Genomic DNA, 19,460 nt, shown 5'->3' with positions numbered 1-19,460 from the left:
ATACTATTATAATAGTTTGAAATCTATAGAGCCTAATAAAAACTGTGCTTAAAAATGCATGGTTTAAAAACACATACACACCTTTCACAAAAGCATTTATTGGAGTGAACTATTTCCAGGAAGGAAACTGCACCAAATTCCTGATTGGCTACCAAGAAAAGTCACGACTCTGCTGTATGGTCTTTATTTCCTCCATTAGCGTTTCCTAATAAATCCCTGAAGGAAAATGGAGCCAAACAATGCACTCTGTAAACAGCCACCTCATCTGTTTTAGGAAATCTCTCAAGGTAACTTCACAAGGTTTTTCATACAATTACAGGCTTCAACATCCTCAGAAGAAATAAATGCATCTTTGTTCCATTTATAAATTTTCTTATTAAGTGCCAGATGAAAGAGAGTAGCAGCAGAGTATAAGAGAAAAAGTAAATTTATGGATTGGTAATTATGTTTGTACTTCCAGCCCCAAATGGTAATCGTTTAAGGAATAGGCAAAAATATAGCTATATTTTTCACTGCATTTGAAGTGAGCAAATCTTGCATTTCTCCCCTGGGGAGTTAATGTCTCAGTGGACATTTTAATAAAGCCGTGACCAGGGGAGACTTGCGAAGTGTTAGAGACATAATCTAATTGCAGCTCTTAGTGTGAAATTTATATTAGAAAATCTGGCAAGATTTACCCACTGGCATTATATAGTAGGATGTACTCTTTCATCATTTTAGGATAGAAAGTTAGATGTCCGACTTGTACGTCTGGCTTTCAAAAGTAACAACGTGATGTTTACATCTTCCGTTAATGGAAGAGTAGTTCCTTGAGGGCTGACTGAACGCAACCTGAATTCAAGGCGATGTTATGGTCAAATAATTGGTGCCTGTCTGCAGGATTTCCGCTTGTTTGATTTTCACCAAACTAGATCAGAAGTTTGGAGGAAGTCTGAATTTGTGTCCTTGCTACTCCCCAGAAGGAATTTTCTGAAGGAATGAAAATATAATAGAAAAACCCTAATTTTGCATACTCCACAGCTACACTGGTTCTTGGCGGGCGTTAGCCCAAATACTTCACCTAGAGTGTTCCTAGTATTCCTTCCCACCACCTCCCCCACTAAAGGGACACTCTGACCCCCTGATAAGTGGAGATTGCGGGTTCTAAACCTCTACTCCGAGCTGTACGTTACACTGCATTATTTCTTCCCTCCAAACAATAACTTTTAAGAGGAGGTGGAAATTTAGGTGAGTAATTAATCATTTAAAAATAGCCTTATATTTTTCTATTTTCTTAGAAATGCAAAACTTGGTTGTAAAATATGTAGATTTCCACACTGTTGAAGAAACTGAATTACTCTTTCATCCTTATGGTTTTTATGTACTTCTTTTCTGTAATTTTTCTATATTTCATATTTTCAGCGGAAACATTGAATCTCCCACTCCTTCCTTACTTTTACTTGATTATTTCTTATTACCTTGCACAGCAAAGCAAGATACATTAAAATAATAAGCTTATGCAATCATGGAATTTCAGAATTGGAAAACAACTTAGTTTACTTTATCCTCAAGAAAGAGATAAAGACATGGAATTTAGGAAAGTGATGAGGAAGCAATTTAAGAACAGCATGACCAGGAATTTCCAATCAACTGATTATGACTTTAGGACGTGAAATCGAATTAAAATGCTGTGGAGTTGAGAGCAGAGTGAGATGCAGCAAGTTGGCAGGAGTGTGATCACTGTGCAGCCTCACCTGGTGTTACACAAGAACGTCAGGGCTCAGGCTGCATTTCTGGAGACTACAGAAGAACCTTAGGCCCTCTGAGCATGTGGAGAGAGTTTGTTTTATTGTTCTTAGAAACCAGATCATAGACTTTTGATACTCGTTATGTTTATAACCTTCAGTTCAGTCTATAAATCTAGGTATATTCTAAAGTTTTGAATGAAATATATATATTTAGAGTACTTAGTTTATTAACTGTATTTTTTCCTTTTTTGGATGTACCAAATCTTTGACACACTAAACCCAGGTTATATAATTCTAAACAAAGCAATTTTTCACATCAAACAAAAGACAGTATAATTCTTATGAAACAGGAGACACTTTGAAGCTAGAGGAGTCAGTAGACACTTGGAATTTCATGTGCGTGCAGACTATGCTGATGCAATAGTGTAAATGTCTTTTCAATTCTTTCTATTCTGAAACGTTCAAACCATACAGATGCTGCTGTTGATGCAGCACTGGCACCAGTCCCAGGCCTGCTACCACAAGAATCTCTGCTCCAGGCACCGGGGCACTCTGCGGGCTCACTAAACCAGACAGGCTTCTACACTGTGTGGTGTTTGCTGCACAACATGGAAATTGGCTATGAAATCTCCACAATGAGTGTGTGTATCAGTAAATTCCCTTGCTGTCCATTTTCTATCAGGTAATGTTATTTTAATTAGTACCAAATGCTCATATCCAATTTTTCCCATGGTGAACACTGCAACAAATAAGAATTATAAAAAAATAAAGAAAGAACACAAAACTTTACTTACCATCTTATGAATCTGCTGACTTGGTCCTTTATTTACTGCATTTTGCTTCACATGAATAGTTTAGTTCTAATTTACAAATCACGTAAATCTACGGAGGTCCTAGCCAGTTATAAAGACAGTGCGATATTTAAGTTCATGGGTATGTTTGGAGGGTTGTGATTATTTGCCCCTTGTCCACACTTGATAAGGTAGGGTAATGAGAAGAGGCTCTAGAGACTCACAATTCAAAGTGTGGTCCTTAGCGCAGCAGTGGTAGTACTCCCTGGGAGCCTCTTCCAAATGCACATCCTCATCCCATCCCCTTAACCCACCTCCAGTCAACTAAGCCATGACCTGCATTTCAACATGATCCTCAGGTGATCCAGGTCCACACGCCCTCTGCCCCATCACTTTTCTTAGTTCCTGTGTAATATCGAATTTTGGTTTACACGCAAGTTTACATTTAGGTTATAAAATGTACACGTTAGATGGGCATAGGGGAAGGAGGATGCAGAGAATGAAGGAGAGATGGTCCTGTACCTAAATAGTGGATGGAGGTAAAACTGGCATTCGTGGAGGTGAAGAGAAAATTCTCTTCTTCCCTTGGGCAAACACCTAAGTGGAGGAACGAAACCAAAAGAAAATGAGGACTGTATATTGACCATTTTATAAGGAAGGAAGAAAGGATTTTTTTTTTTTTACATTCTTTAGTTGATTATTTCTACAAGAATTGTTTCATATATTTTTAATCAAATAAAGTGATATATCTCTAGAAAAATGAGTGAAATTTATTGAATTATTATCTAGGGAAAAAACTATCTTGAGAAAATAGAATAGGAGGGGAGCAGAGGAAGAACGACTTATTGTGCAAAGCCTGATAATGAGAAGTATGTGACTTTCATAAAGGACCCCGGTGAATTCAACCTTCTCTCAAGAAAGGCTACCTTAAATCATCCCCAAGGGAGGAAAATAGTTCCCATAATGAAAAGCTTCCCACAAATCTCCTCACCTTTTTTTTTAACAATACACTGTTCTCATGACCTGAAATTATATATTTTTACATAAAACTCATAGATACCTTACTCTATAATCAGTGGGCTAGGTGAAACGATGGCAAATTACTTTAATTCAGTATTTTATATAGATAAATATTGACCATCTGGATATAATAAATGTTTCCTTTCTTATGATGAATTTTCTTGAACAAAATCTAAAAACTGCTGACTTTGGGAAAAATTAACAGGAGAATTTTAAGGGAAAGACTTTACCAGTAAGAGTGTCTTTAAATACTGGATGTAGTAAGAATAACTAACAGTTATGGGGGACTCATGTTTGCAAAATGAGCTAACCAGTTGGTAATTAGTGGAGCTGTACAATGCCCTGGTGAGATAGGTATGTTTTATTGCTGCCATTTTACAGATGCAAGATAGGCATCAGAGAGTAATGAAGTGTTTGGCCTCAGGGACCCCAGAAAATCAGCATCAGCAGAAAGCACTGACATTTCCAAGACATCCAGTTGTGATGCAAGTATCATGGCCAGCGTTAACAACCACTGACTGGCTGTGCGATTTTGGTGAAGTTTCTGAGCTTCCTTGTGCCTTAGTTTCCTCATCTGAAAAATGGGAAGAGTAATAGTAGTTTATCTGAAAGGTCTGTTATTAGAATTAAATTATTTAATCCATGTAAAACACTTTAAAAAGTACCTGGCATAAAATCGGCCAACTATTATTGTGCATGAATTATTAGCTATGTGCCTTTCTGAGCGTGGGGATCTGAAAGTGGACAAAAGAAACCCCTGCCCTCATGACTTAAATTCTAGTTATGAACAGAGCACTCTCTCAACTGAGGGACATCTGCTTGTGGGTCTTTCTTAGAAAGACATAGGAAGAAATAGGAGGTCCTGAGGGCTTTCTTTCTTTTTTTTAATTGCTATGGGAAATTTCACAGTTGCTGGGTGACTTTTTTCAATTTCCTATGAATGAGTTCTGAACAAAGAGAGGATTTTACTAATTTACCTAGAATTTGATTGAAAGCAAACACATTGGGGGTTCAGTGACAAAGACAAACACGATACGACCTCCTTTCTTTAGGGGCTCACAAACCGGTAAGGGAGTCAGACACACACATACATGACTCTAATCAAGACTAATTCTCATAAATATAATTTAAAAATAGAGAAGCAAGAGAAAGAAGAGAAAAAGAAGAGAAAAAAATTAAGAATGTGAACAGAAGGATAAAGAGGGAAGGAAGAGGAGAGATAAGGCAAAGGTATGTTGATATTCAATGGGATTGTTGATATTTTGTGACTGCAAGAGGGTTTGCAACATTTTGAAGGTGGAGACTGAGGGGTTGGGAGCAGATGAGGTCTTAGTTCTGTTGAAATAACTTCCTAGACCCAAGATGGAGCTGCTCCTGCCCAGGTGCCACGTCAGCAAACGAAACTTAGAAGACTTTTGTGTCCCTGTAAAGGCTTCTCTTTACCAGGAGCACAGTGTATCCAGTCAGCCAGTCCCCAAACGCCAAGCCAGCTCTGGGCTCTACGCTTGTTTCTTTGTTCCTTCTTATCCCACACGGGGTGGACCACGTGGCTCCAACCAATCAGACATTTGCTACTTTTCTCGTCCTTGTTCTTTATTCTTATCCTATGAAAGCTTCCTGCCGTCCCCCTACTTTGCAGCTCTCCAAATGGAGACTATCCACTTCATAAAGTGTTAAATAAAGTTTGTCTGTATCACCTAAATTGTCTTCATTTCTTTTTAACATTTCCCTCATTAGGAGTAGGCCCTGCTTTTGGAGAAAAGCATTGTTAGTAAGTACAAAAAAGAAATTTTTTGGTAACTTATACTTGACTTTCTTCATTATTTTAAGTGCCTTTTCATATTCCCACTGTATTCACTTGACTTAAAAGCAAATGAAAGACTTTTTGAGTATGAAAAGAGAAAAGTAACTAAGAATTGGGCAAGGACAACTAACTGAAGAGAGACTACGTAATTAGTTACAACCAACAAACTGTTTTCTTCTCCACGCTTCTCTCATCACACACACACAAGACCATAGAGCAGGGTCTTCATTTTTATATACAATTATGGTGTGAAGAATACTGTTCCCTGTAGTGAAGTATTTTTAAAAATGTGTATGTGCATTTAATTTCAGTAGCCACGAATGAAAAACTACAGTTACTTGAGGGTTGGGATAACATATCTACATAACTGTAGAGACACAAACACAGCATTTGGAAACAGCTAGAACTGTAAGAGATGATCTTCTTAGAGCCTTATTTTACAGATGAGAGAACAGGACTAAGCAAGTTAAGGTCTGAGTCAAACTCGAGTTTTTGAACACCCAGGCCAGGGCCTATTTCTAATCTATCACATTCTCTGAGCAAAGGTCACTGGTAACCACAGTATGTTGTTTGACCTCAGATATTTGTAGATACTTCACATTCCAAGCAGCTTAACTTCTTTTGTGATTTACAGAATAATGCTCCTAACACAATGAGAACTTAATAAAACAGCATGAATTCCTCAGAGAATAGTGTAAATATTGATCGTTTGTGGATTTATTATGAGTTAGCCACACAGAATGACTTTGATTAAAAGGAAACATAAGGTTTAAACGCCATAAATTAAAAACTCAGGCACCAATATTAAAGACTGAGGAGAATACGAATAATACAATGAACTGAGGATTAAAATGCGCTCAGATCTCTGAGCACTGAGGTGCCTCAGGTTAACAGTTGGTGCGCCTCCAGATCCCCTTAGATCATCCCTACCTGTTCCTGCTCCCACACCCCAGCTTCTGTGTGTTTTGCTTTTTTTTTTTGTGAGGAGGATTAGCCCTGAGCTAACATCCATGCCAATCCTCCTCTTTTTTGCTGAGGAAGACTGGCCCTGGGCTAACATCCGTGCCCATCTTCCCCTACTTTATATGGGACGCCGCCACAGCATGGCTTAACAAGCAATGTGTCAGTGCGCGCCCGGGATCCGAACCTGCGAACCCCGGGCCGCCGCAGCGGAGCGCACGCCCTTAACCGCTGCGCCACCCGGCCGGCCCCCTGTGTGTTTTGCTTTTGAAGGCTTGTACCTGCCACCTTCTTTAGAGATCTCAACTTGGGCCACAGGAGCTACTACAGAGCACCAGAGTGCCTATGACTGTTGTCTGCAAGCCACACATACGTCTCCATTAGGGCTTGGAGCCGATGACCAGCTGGAGCCAGAACACAGAGGCTCAGCTTCTTTGTCTCCACAGGGTGAACTCTGAGACGTCATTTAGACTCCAGGGCTCCCCTTGGCCACTCTGAGTTTGATTAGCATCTTCCTTCATAGTCCTGCGTCCCCCATTCTCTTACTAGCTCTCCTGGGAGCTTTCTTAAATAATCGCACACAAATTCCTGTCTCAGGACCTGCTTTTGGGCAACTAGATCTAAGACAACTACCAAAGCTACTTAGGATCCATCCATCTAACCATTCATCCATATTTGCCTATTCTTGCTACCTCCCTCTCTCCTCCTTGCCTCCATCCATGTACCTCTGTCCCCCATCCCACTCCAATCCAATAGGCAACACTTGAAACAGCATGGTGTGCACTCTATTCCAGTCTACATTTCTCTATACTTATATAATCGTACACAAATATACACATATGGGGGAATATCTGTATTCCAAAACCAGGATCTTTTGTACATCTAGTCCTTTGTATCTTGCTTTCCTTACTGAACAATATTTAGGTTTCTAATAAAGAAGGAAATTCGCACTTTCAACTAAAAGTTCTACTGTAAGTTTCCATAGTTATAAGTTCTATAAAAATATTTGCTTGGAAGAAGAAACCGTGTTACAGATGCAGATACGTAAAGTGTATAGTCAGAATTTGAAGTCACAGTTGGGAAAAGTTTTAATGGTGTCAATCACTTTGTGCTCTCTCTGAAAGGTTTGATATTCTAACACCTTTGACTCATTGACTATACACTGTGTATATATGTACAAAAAGATAATGATTTTTATTTAGTTTGCACGCTATTCTCGTGTTACTGTGTTCTGATTCTATATTGCATTATATTATATGCCAAATATTCCCCTAATGTTTTCTTAAATGATGTTTAATACTGATTTAGTGTGCTTTTCATCTTTAGGTCTGTCCACAGTTAATCTTTACAACCCACAAGAAGGGTTGATATCTTTATTTCCATTTTGTAAATGTGAATCTGAGACATAGGGAGATTAATTGACTTTTTCCTGGCCACACGCATAATGAGAGTCAGAGTCAGAACATGAATTAGGAATCCTTGGCTTCCAACCCCAATGTAATCTATTAGCACTGGATCATTGCCATTTTCTTACAAAATAAACTCCTGTATAATATTATTTATTCTATCAGTAAAACATGGGTATTATGTCAATTACTATCTTTCATAATCTTATTGATTTCTAAAATTTTGATTGGATGAATGTGGTTCCCTTTTTAGGGAATATATGATTTGTCCTTAATTGCAGATATTGCAAGGGATCTTCCTCTTCAAACATATGAAGTGTAAATGACTATGAAATGAGAGTGATTTCCTGTTTATAAAATATAACCTTTATAAAACACATAGAAATATTTTCATCCTGCAAAGTTGCTTATAAATATGAGTACATGAAGATCTATTTGAATTAGCGGACTGGAAATACATATATTCTTCGACAAGTGGCAGGTCCTTAACACTTGAAAGGACAGTGTAACAGGCTTTCTGGGTACATGCTGGCCTGGCTAGTGTGCAGAACCTGCAATCCAATCTAAATTCAGTGAATTCCTCCTTTCTTAGACTGTGGATTTACCTACGTCAGTTAATAATGACAGTTTTCATTGACTACATAAGGCTGAGACTACTAGAGTGTCAAAAATGGGTACAGCCATACTACTGAGTTACCTTTTCCTTTTTCAAACTTACATTTGCTCAGAAGCAGAACAGAAAATATAGAGTTCTAGTTCTCTTCTGAAATATGGAGTTCTATTTCTCTTCTTGCCCTATATTTCTTCATAGGAGACCTAAATTTATTTGTGATATTCTTTTGCTTCTAGTAAGTTGCAGAAATGGAAGAAGTTCTTTCTTATTTTAGTATACCACTGGAAATAATATATAATTTCTACATTTAAAAATTTTTTAAATTTAATACTCCTGTTATCAATTTTCCAGAGTAGTATTAGAACAATGAGACATATTATCAGAATTGACTACATGGTCTGTTGTAATATCTGTGGTAACTATATCATAATGGTGAGAAGTATGGGAAAAAATCATAAAGGAAGAGTGTGAATACAATAAAGGTAAGGTGAGTTGGGAAAATATAGTAACTGAGAACAATTTTAAATGACAAAAATGGAAATTAAGGTTAACAGTTGTTTCATAACCAGATTTATCTTGCTAGCTTCTTATAAAATAAAACAGCTGACCTGAATGTAAAGAAAATTTTTAATTCACCAGCTATTTCCATTTATCCCTTAAATCATCCTTTCCAAATTATAGTGGACTGTAACCTTAAACTCTTTCGCAAAGGATATGGCCCACACAAACTTGCTTTAGGTTATGGTAACTCCATTTTACCATTTCTTGCCAAGTGAATTTTGGAAACAATGTTATGTCAACTAACTGTAAGTTGCAGGAGTTACCACTTCTTACTATATTGTAAAACTCTCTAGAGCAAGTCATGACAGAGATGAACATCTGTGTCTTCTACTTTAATATGACATAAAACAAGACAAATTAAGGAATAAAAAGCACATCAGTGAATTACAGAGTATTCAAAGGCACAGTAGGTATGAGGTTAGGCCAAAGAAGAACAAGTTTTCAAGTAAAATAATATAGCATAACAACATGCTCAATATATACATATATGCATATATATGTATATGTAGTTTTTTAAGAAGCTCCAAATAAGACCTACTTTCTCATAGTACTTGATCTCGTAGTCCAGTATGGCTCCATTGGAAAAAGCAGGTGCTTGCCATGATAGGGCAATGCTATTTTGGGACGCCCAGTCCTTCCTTACCATACCTATCAGGGAAGGTGCTGAAAGGAAAGAAAATAACTAAGAATTAATTGGCAGGAATCATTCTCCATAATCCTTTAATACTTTGTCTTCCAAGGAAAACATAAGTCTTGTTGAATAGGACATCAGTTGTTGATGTCAGATTAATAAAACAGCCTTAAGATCTACTCTATTCAATCCAAATAAAGTATTAAAATATATGTATAAACACTACTAGGGAACATAGGAAAAACTCAAATAGTCCAAAAATAAGGGTCAGAACTCACCATCTTGGTTTTATTAGAGGAGGACATTTTTCTTTAAACTGGCTTTGGTTTTGAGCTATGACATGAAGTATAATACACTTGGCTCCTATATTTTATCTAAGCTTAATCTGCTATAGAAAAATCCTCTCCAGTTACAAGATCTTCAAACTTTGTTCTTTACAAAGTTTCAGTACTTTAAAGAAGTTTACATCACAAACTTCTTAACTACATCAAATTATTGCTTATTAATGTGAGGATTATTTCTTTTGCATGGTTTCTGTGACAGTTGCATAAAATTGAAATATTTAACTTCTGAAGTTTATTTTCAGAATCATATCTTTTTTCCTATATAACATTGTTTTAACAATCCAATTGTAACCTAAAGTAATCTTATGTTAGGGGGCGGAGTCAAGATGGCGGCGTAGGCAGACTCTGAACTCACTTCCTCCCGTGGACACAGCCAATTTACAACTACTCGTGGGAAAAATTACCCCTGAGACAGAACTGAAAACTGGATAAGAGGAACTCCTGCAACAACGGACAATCCTAACTGGGGTAGAAGAGGCAGAGACTCCCTTCTGGAGAGGAAAAACGCCACCTTCACAAGCCGCCAGCTTCACGGCCGCCGGGAGCAGCTCACAGGTACGCAGCCTCCCTGGAGGCGCGGGGCCCTGAGCCGGGAGCGCCCCCGCTGTGGGCATTTTGTGGACCCAGCACAATTGAGACCAGCAGCATAATATCTGACTTTGCTTGCTACTAAAGCATTGGGTAGCACCCCCAGAAAATCCGGTTCACAAAGAAACTAAAACTGGCTCTTAAAGGGCCCGTGCACAAACTCACCCGTTCCAGAAAGCATCCTAAAATCACCAGAAAGAAAGGTGCACAGTGCTTCGGTGACAAGAGACTCACCTAATAGGCCCTGAGTGCATCTCGGTGAGGGGTGAGACCTCTCCAGGGACTGGGACATTGGCGGCGGCCATTGTTGTGGCCTGGTGTGAGCGTGCTGACACAGACGCCATTGGAGTTCTCCCTGAGGCCTGCTAGCCCAGGGTCTGCTCCACCCGCTAGAGCACCGATTTAATCCAGCTCAGCCAGGGCAGGCAGCCCACCCTAGAGACTAGCCCCACCCAACAACAAGCCCTCAGGCAAAGTGTGGGCCTGCATAGATTGGTGACTGGATTCTCTGCAGCCTGGCAACTGAGCTGACTTGAGCGGGGCAGGGTGTGCACAAGGAGCGGGTGGAGAGTGTGGGGTGGTGGCAGAGTGTGTGGGGCTCCCGCCGGGGAGAGACTGGGTCCACTTGGGGAGGTCGGGGCGCTCACACGGGGCAGGACTGTGTTGACTGTGTGTGTGAGGACCTGTGGGTGGCAGGGTTTGTCAGCTGCAGAAGACTTGTGCTTCTCAAAGACCCACATAGGAGGTTTGCCCCACCTTCCAAAGCCTGAAACAATTGGGTGCTCCTGTGCCTGAGGCCAGCCCCACCCAGCTGCAATCCTCAGAGAGCTGACAAGAGACCTAATAGGCTAGAGGTTTACAGCAATTGTAAGGCCCTGAGCCTAACAACCTGCCACGGTGGGGGCCTACTCACTTAAAAGAAATACTGCAACACAAATGTGGTATTAGAACTTGCAGCCAACTGTGCTGGGGCTCCCCACAGCTGATAAAGAGACTGAAGGGCCCACAACAACTACAAGCAGCTGAGCATTACAACAGCTGGCCAGGAGCATAACTCAGCCTCCCTGGGTGCCTACAGAGAGAGCAAACAGGCCACAGCAGAAGGATACACGTAGCCCACATAGGGGTCACCCCTGGAACATTGAGAACTGAGGGAAGCACACTGGAAGCCTCCTAAGCCATCACTTACATAAGGTCACCTATCCAAGAGCAGGAGACGTAGCTGACCTACCTAATACGTAGACACAAGCACAGGGAAAGAGGCAAAATGAAGAGGCAAAAGAATACATTCCAAGTAAGGGAACAGGACAAAACCCCAGAAAAGGAACTTACTGAAACAGAAATGAGCAACCTACCCGACAGAGAGTTCAAACTAAGAGTGTTAAGGATGCTCACTGATCTGGGGAGAAGAATAGATGGACTCAGTGAGAATGTCAACAAAGAAATGGAAGATATAAAAAGAACCAATCAGAAATGAAGAATACAATACTGGAAATGAAAAACTCATTAGAGGGACTCAAAAGCAGAGTAGAGGATACAGAAGAACGGATCTGTGAGCTGGAAGAAAGACTAGAAGAAATTACCCAAGGTGAACAGGTAAAAGAGAAAAGAATTAAAAAGAGTGAGGACAGTCTAAGGGACCTCTGGGACAACATCAAGCGCACTAACATCCGTGTTATAGGTGTCCCGGAAGGAGAAGAGCGAGACAAGGGGGCAGAGAATCTATTTCAAGAAATAATAGATGAAAACTTCCCTAACCTAAGGAAGGAAACAGACATCCAGGTACAGGAGGCACAGAGAGCCCCAAACAAGATAAACCCAAAGAGGCCCACACCAAGACACATCATAATCAAAATGTCCAGAATTAAAGATAAAGAGACAATCCTAAAAGCTGCAAGAGAATGTCAAGTTACATACAAAGGAAACCCCATAAGGCTATCAGCTGACTTCTCAGCAGAAACCTTACAGGCTAGAAGAGAATGGCATGATATATTTAAAGTGCTAAAAGGAAAAAACTTACAGCCAAGAATACTCTACCCAGCAAGGTTATCGTTCAAAATGGAAGGAGAGATCAAAATTTTCCCAGATAAGCAAAAATTAAAGGAGTTTGTCACCAAGAAACCAGTGTCACAAGAAATGTTAAAGGGACTGATTTAAGGGGAAAAGAGAAGACCACAAATAGGAAAAATTATCTATTTCCACGATTAGAACGTAATGGATACAAATGCACAAAAAAGAGGTTGGATATGATATCAAAAACATAAAAGGAGGGAGGAGGGTAGTTAAAGAGTACAGCTTTCAGACAGAGGTCAAACTAAAGTGACCATCAATTCTGTATAGAAGAAGTAAGGAACAGAGAAGGACTACTAAAACACTGAGGAAAAAAAAAAAAGTTAAAAAAATGGCAGTAAGTACATACTTATCAATAGCTACTTTAAACGTCAATGGACTAAATGCTCCAATTAAAAGGCATAGGGTGGCTGACTGGATGAAAAAACAAGACCCATATATATGCTGCATACAAGAGACACACTTCAGACCTAAAGACACTCACAAACTGAAAGTGAAGGGATGGAAAAAGATACTCCACGCAAATGGCAATGAAAAGAAAGCTGGGGTAGCAGTACTCATATCAGACAAAATAGACTTTAAAACAAAAACTGTAAAACGAGACAAAGAAGGGCATTACATAATGATCAAGGGAACAATCCAACAAGAGGATATAACACTTGTAAATATCTACGCACCCAATGTAGGTGCACCTAAATATATAAAGCAATTATTAACAGACATAAAAACAGAAATAGACAGTAACACAATAATAGTAGGGGACTTTAACACTCCACTTACACCAACGGATAGATCATCCAAACAGAAGATCAATAAGGAAACATTGGCCTTAAACGACACACTAGAACAGATGGACCTAGTAGATATATACAGCGCATTCCATCCAAAAACCGAAGAATACACGTTCTTTTCAAATGCACATGGAACGTTCTCCAGGATTGATCACATATTAGGCCACAAAACAAGTCTCCATAAATTTAAGAAGATTGAAATAATACCAAGCATCTTTTCTGACCACAAAGGTATGAAACTAGAAATCAACTATAGGAAGAAAATCAGAAAAGCCACAAATACATGGAGATTAAACAAAATGCTACTGAACAACGACTGGGTTAACGAAGAAATCAAAGAAGAAATCAAAAATACCTGGAGACAAATGAAAATGAAAATACGACATGCCAGAATTTATGGGATACAGCAAAAGCGGTTCTAAGAGGGAAGTTTATAGCAATACAGGCCTATCTCAACAAACAAGAAAAATCTCAAATAAATAATCTAACAATGCACCTAAAGGAACTGGAAAAAGAAGAACAAACAAAGCCCAAAATCAGTAGAAGAAGGGAAATAATAAAAATCAGAGCAGAAATAAATGAAATAGAGACCAAAAAAACAATAGAAAAAATTAATAAAACCAAGAGCTGGTTCTTTGAAAAGATCAACAAAATAGACAAACCTTTAGCTAGACTCACCAAGAAAAAAAGAGAGAAGGCACAAATAAGTAAAATCAGAAATGAAAGAGGAGAGGTTACAACAGACACCTCAGAAATACAAAAGATTATAAGAGAATACTATGAAAAACTATATGCCAACCGATTTGACAATCTGGAAGAAATGGATAAATTCTTAGAATCATACAACCTTCCAAAACTGGATGAAGAAGAAGTAGAGAATTTGAATAGACCAATCACCAGTAAGGAGATCGAAACAGTAATCAAAAACCTCCCCAAAAATAAAAGTCCAGGACCAGACGGCTTCCCTGGTGAATTCTACCAAACATTCAAAGAAGACTTAATACCTATCCTTCTCAAACTCTTCCAAAAAATTGAGGAGGGGGGGAAGCTCCCTAACTCATTCTACGAAGCTGACATTACCCTGATACCAAAACCAGACAAGGACAACACAAAAAAAGAAAATTACAGGCCAATATCACTGATGAACATCGATGCGAAAATCCTCAACAAAATACTAGCAAATCGCATACAACAATATGTTAAAAAGATTATACACTGTGATCAAGTGGGATTTATTCCAGGTATGCAGGGATGGTTTAACATTCGCAAATCAATCAACGTAATACACCACATTAATAAAATGAAGAACAAAAATCACATGATCATCTCAATAGATGCAGAGAAAGCATTTGACAATATCCAGCATCCATTTATGATAAAAACTCTGAATAAAATGGGTATAGAAGGAAAGTACCTCAACATAATAAAGACCATATATGACAAACCCACAGCTAATATCATCCTCAATGGTGAAAAACTGAAAGGTATCCCTCTAAGAACAGGAACCAGACAAGGATGCCCACTCTCACCACTCCTATTTAACATAGTATTGGAAGTCCTAGCCAGAGCAATCAGGCAAGAGAAAGAAATAAAAGGGATCCAAATTGGAAAGGAAGAAGTGAAACTGTCACTATTTGCAGATGACATGATTTTATATATAGAAAACCCTAAAGAATCCACCAGAAAACTTTTAGAAGTAATAAACGAATATGGTAAAGTTGCAGGATACAAAATCAACATACAAAAATCAGTTGCATTTCTGTACACTAACAACGAAGTAGCAGAAAGAGAAATTAAGAATACCATCCCATTTACAATTGCAACAAAAAGAATAAAATACCTAGGAATAAACTTAACCAAAGAGGTGAAAGATCTGTACACCGAAAACTATAAAACATTTCTGAAAGAAATTGAAGAAGACACAAAGAAATGGAAAGATATTCCGTGCTCTTGGATTGGAAGAATTAACATAGTTAAGATGTCCATACTTCCTAAAGCCATCTATAGATTCAATGCAATCCCTATCAAAGTTCCAACAACATTTTTCACAGAAATAGAACAAAGAATCCTAAAATTTATATGGAACAACAAAAGACCCCGAATAGCTAAAGGAATCCTGAGGAAAAAGAACAAAGCTGGAGGTATCACACTCCCTGATTTCAAAATATACTACAAAGCTATAGTAACCAAAACAGCATGGTACTGGCACAAAAACAGACACACAGATCAATGGAATAGAATCGAAAGCCCAGAAATAAACCCACACATCTATGGACAGCTAATCTTTGACAAAGGAGCCAAGAACATACAATGGGGAAAAGAAAGTCTCTTCAACAAATGGTGTTGGGAAAACTGGATAGCCATATGCAAAAAAATGAAAGTAGACTCTTACCTTACACCATACACAAAAATTAACTCCAAATGGATTAAAGACTTGAATGTAAGACCTGAAACTGTGAAAGTTCTAGAAGAAAACATAGGCAGTACGCTCTTCGACATCAGTCTTAGCAACATCTTTTCAAACACCACATCTGACCGGGCAAGAGAAACAATAGAAAAAATAAACAAATGGGACTACATCAAACTAAAAAGCTTCTGCACAGCAAAGGAAACCATCAACAAAACGAAAAGACAACCTAACAATTGGGAGAAGATATTTGCAAACCATACATCTGATAAAGGCTTAATCTCCAAAATATATAAAGAACTCATGCATCTCAACAACAAAAAAACTACCAACCCAATTAAAAAATGGGCAAAGACCTGAACAGACATTTCTCCAAAGAAGATATACAGATGGCCAACAGACACAGGAAAAGATGTTCAAAATCACTAACTATCAGGGAAATGCAAATCAAAACTACAATGAGATATCACCTCACGCCCGTCAGAATGGCTATAATTAACAAGACAGGAAACAACATGTGTTGGAGAGGTTGTGGAGAGAAGGGAACTCTCATACACTGCTGGTGGGAGTGCAAACTGGTGCAGCCACTATGGAAAACAGTATGGAGATTCCTCAAAAAATCAACGATAGAACTACCATATGATCCAGCTATTCCACTGTTGGGTATTTATCCAAAGAACTTGAAAACACCAATTTGCAAAGGTACATGCACCCCTGTGTTCATTGCAGCCTTATTCACGATAGCCAAGACTTGGAAGCAACCTAAGTGCCCATCAAGGGACGAATGGATAAAGAAGATGTGGTATATATACACAATGGAATACTACTCAGCCATAAGAAACGATGAAATCCAGCCATTTGTGACAACATGGATGGACATTGAGGGCATGATGCAAAGTGAAATAAGTCAGAGGGAGAAGGTCAAATACCGTATGATTTCCTTCATTAAGTAGTAGATAATAACAACAATAAACAAACACATAGGGACAGAGATTGGATTGGTGGTTACCAGAGGGGAAGGGGGGAGGGAGGAGGGTGAAAGGGATAATTGGGTACATGTGTGTGGTGATGGGTTGTAATTAGTATTTTGGTGGTGAACATGATGTAATCTATGCAGAAATAGAAGTACAATGATGTACACCTGAAATTTTTACAATGTTATAAACCAATGTTACTGCAATAAACAAAAAATTAAAAAAAAAAACAAAAAAAACAAATAGAATAAACTTGCACCCCAAGGAAGTCATCTTGAGGGTTGGTTCCCACAATTAAGATCATAAGAGATTTTGTGCGTGTGCGTGTGTGTCAAACTACTTGAGGATATTGTAACATTTTTTTTTGAGCAAGGCAATTCTATATTTGTAAAAGTCCTTAAAAATTAAAAAATGATTCATTGGAAAGAAAAAGAAAAAAAAAAAATAAAAAATAAAGTAATCTTATGTTAAACTTCCGAAATTTACCTAGAATGTATACACTGTAGATTCTTTTCTCTCACAACATACTTCTAATTTTTAAGTATTCTAATTTTTAAAAACAGTAGTTTTCTTATATTGAAGTTAAAAGTCACTCATAAAAAGAGAAATACAAATTAAATACACTGAGATACCATTTCTCATCCATCAGATTGGCAAAAAATCCAAAAATCTGACACTGGCTCTGTTGGCTAGGCTCTAGGAGGAAGCACTTTAATACACTGTTGGTGGGAATGCAAAATGGAACAACTCTCAGGAAGGGAAATTCAACAATTTAAGGCCTATTATATGTTCACGTAGACTTTGGTCTTTTGGAACCTATTCCAAAGAGACACTGTACAAATAAGAAGTGACATATTTACAGGACTACTCACTGAGATTTATTTGTAAAGACTGGAAACAATTTAAATGTCCATCAATAAAAGACTGGTTGAAAAACTATGCTACATCCATTGGTGAATTATGAAGTTGTAAAAAGGAATTGTGACTATCTATAAATACGACAATGGAGTTATTTCAGGATGTGTTTTTAAGTGAAAAAAGTAAGGTGGAGAAAAATGTATAAAAAACAATATAGTAATAAAAAGGATAAACCTAAGAATAAAAAATAATAACAATGGTCACCCTTACAGGATGAGAGGCAATAGGATGGACACTACACAGTTAGAAGCTAGACCTCTCAGAATGTACTTTCCCTGAAGATTTACTTTGGAACCATGTAACTATCCTAAATGACTAGAAAACAAATTAACATTTAAAAAAGCAATCTCAAAAAATGAAAAAAAAATAAAGAAAGAAACCCGTGTGATGAGTTGGAGGTATAGCCTCCAAGAGGAACTACTTAAAGTGACCTTAAAGCACAGTAACTTAACATACACCCCAATGGGATATATTTTAAGAATTGAAAACAACTGCAAAAATTATTAAACTGTTTAATAGTGATATTGGTGGTGGTGGTATTGGTATTGTAATTCTGAATCTATGTGTGTATATTGAGGGATAAAGCGAATGAGTAATTATGTTGGTGTTACTGAGAACTAGGATTTCTTTCTTCCTCCGGAGAAAGAAGATACAGATGTCAGATCAATGAAGACAAGCAAAAACTCCATAGAAGTCAAGTCATATGATATAGAATGATACAGAAACATCATTAGAAAATGATACAGAAATATCATTATGAACTCATGATATCTTTCCAATTCATTTTCAGAAATCCATTCAAACATACCGATCACAGGTGAGAATAGGATTTGAAAAAATGATTCTCTATAATTAAGATGAATACACTTTAAATTTCTAAGAAAGACTCAGGTTTTAAGTTTGGTATTTTATTTCTGAATGTTGCCTTTGTAGCTTAAGGATAAAGTAGTTTCTTAAATTTATCAGAATGGCAAGTTTGGTTCTCCTAAGGAAATGAGTACTTTAGAAACTATATTTAAAACTCTTTCCAGCTATTCAAAGAAAGCACTATTGTGGGGCTAAAATATATTCTTAAACATGAGCAATAATTACAGAAATTGCCAAGAAATGGAAGAGTTTGTGCCACAAGCTAAAACAGAAATGGATAAAGTGGCAAATAAGAAAAAGTGTTCAGATAATTCACTATTTAAATTGAGTCACATTCACTACTAATAAATTATCATTAATAAATTTATCCCTGTTGGAAACTGCATTAATATTCTTGAATTATAGTGTAATAATGCATTAAATGGTGCTTTATGGAAAAATTACAACTTTAAAGTGAAAGTTATACAAATTAGAAGTTGATTTAAGTATATCAATTCATTACAATTTTTGAAAATGTCCTTTTCATGTACACAATCTTACAGTTAATTTTCACTTTAATGTACAATGTCATAGAGCAATATTACCAGTGTATTACATTTTGCCTCATAATTATTTAGCACTCAAGGTCAAATGATAGAATCCTTGCAAAACTTATAAGAAATTCAATTATGGCAGCAGCACATTAGAATAACTATTGATTAAAACAGGGTACTATCTTTTCTATTTCCAATTCTTCAATGGCTAATTAACCGTACAGGCACATCACCTAAATTTATCAGTCCCCTCCTATACTTCTATAAAATAGAAACAAAGAAAATCTAGTCCCTAACTACACAGATTCTTCACTTTTACATGGACTTCTGGTCCAAGAATTATGTAAATCCTAAAATCTTTTCACTTTTGCACATTCCTTTCATAGGTAAATATCTGTATTTTACAAAGCTGTAAAATATACACAATTTTAGATAATTCTAGTTTTTAACGATAT

The 19,460-nt window shown here is 37.6% G+C and overlaps 1 protein-coding gene across 1 annotated transcript in view; it reads right to left on the bottom strand.

The window, feature by feature from the left end:
- EPHA6 (EPH receptor A6) overlaps positions 1-19,460 on the bottom strand; it is a 788,910-nt gene that overhangs the window by 278,132 nt on the left and 491,318 nt on the right. Inside the window, 1 exon segment of the mRNA XM_087439470.1 lies at positions 9,421-9,545. Coding sequence (XP_087295596.1) covers positions 9,421-9,545 — 125 coding nt within the window.

The sequence above is a fragment of the Ceratotherium simum genome, chromosome 15, assembly GCF_057802395.1.
Source record: "Ceratotherium simum simum isolate JZ-2026a chromosome 15, ASM5780239v1, whole genome shotgun sequence".
NCBI classification, from domain to species: domain Eukaryota; kingdom Metazoa; phylum Chordata; class Mammalia; order Perissodactyla; family Rhinocerotidae; genus Ceratotherium; species Ceratotherium simum.
This window is presented reverse-complemented; position numbering and strand designations above follow the sequence as displayed.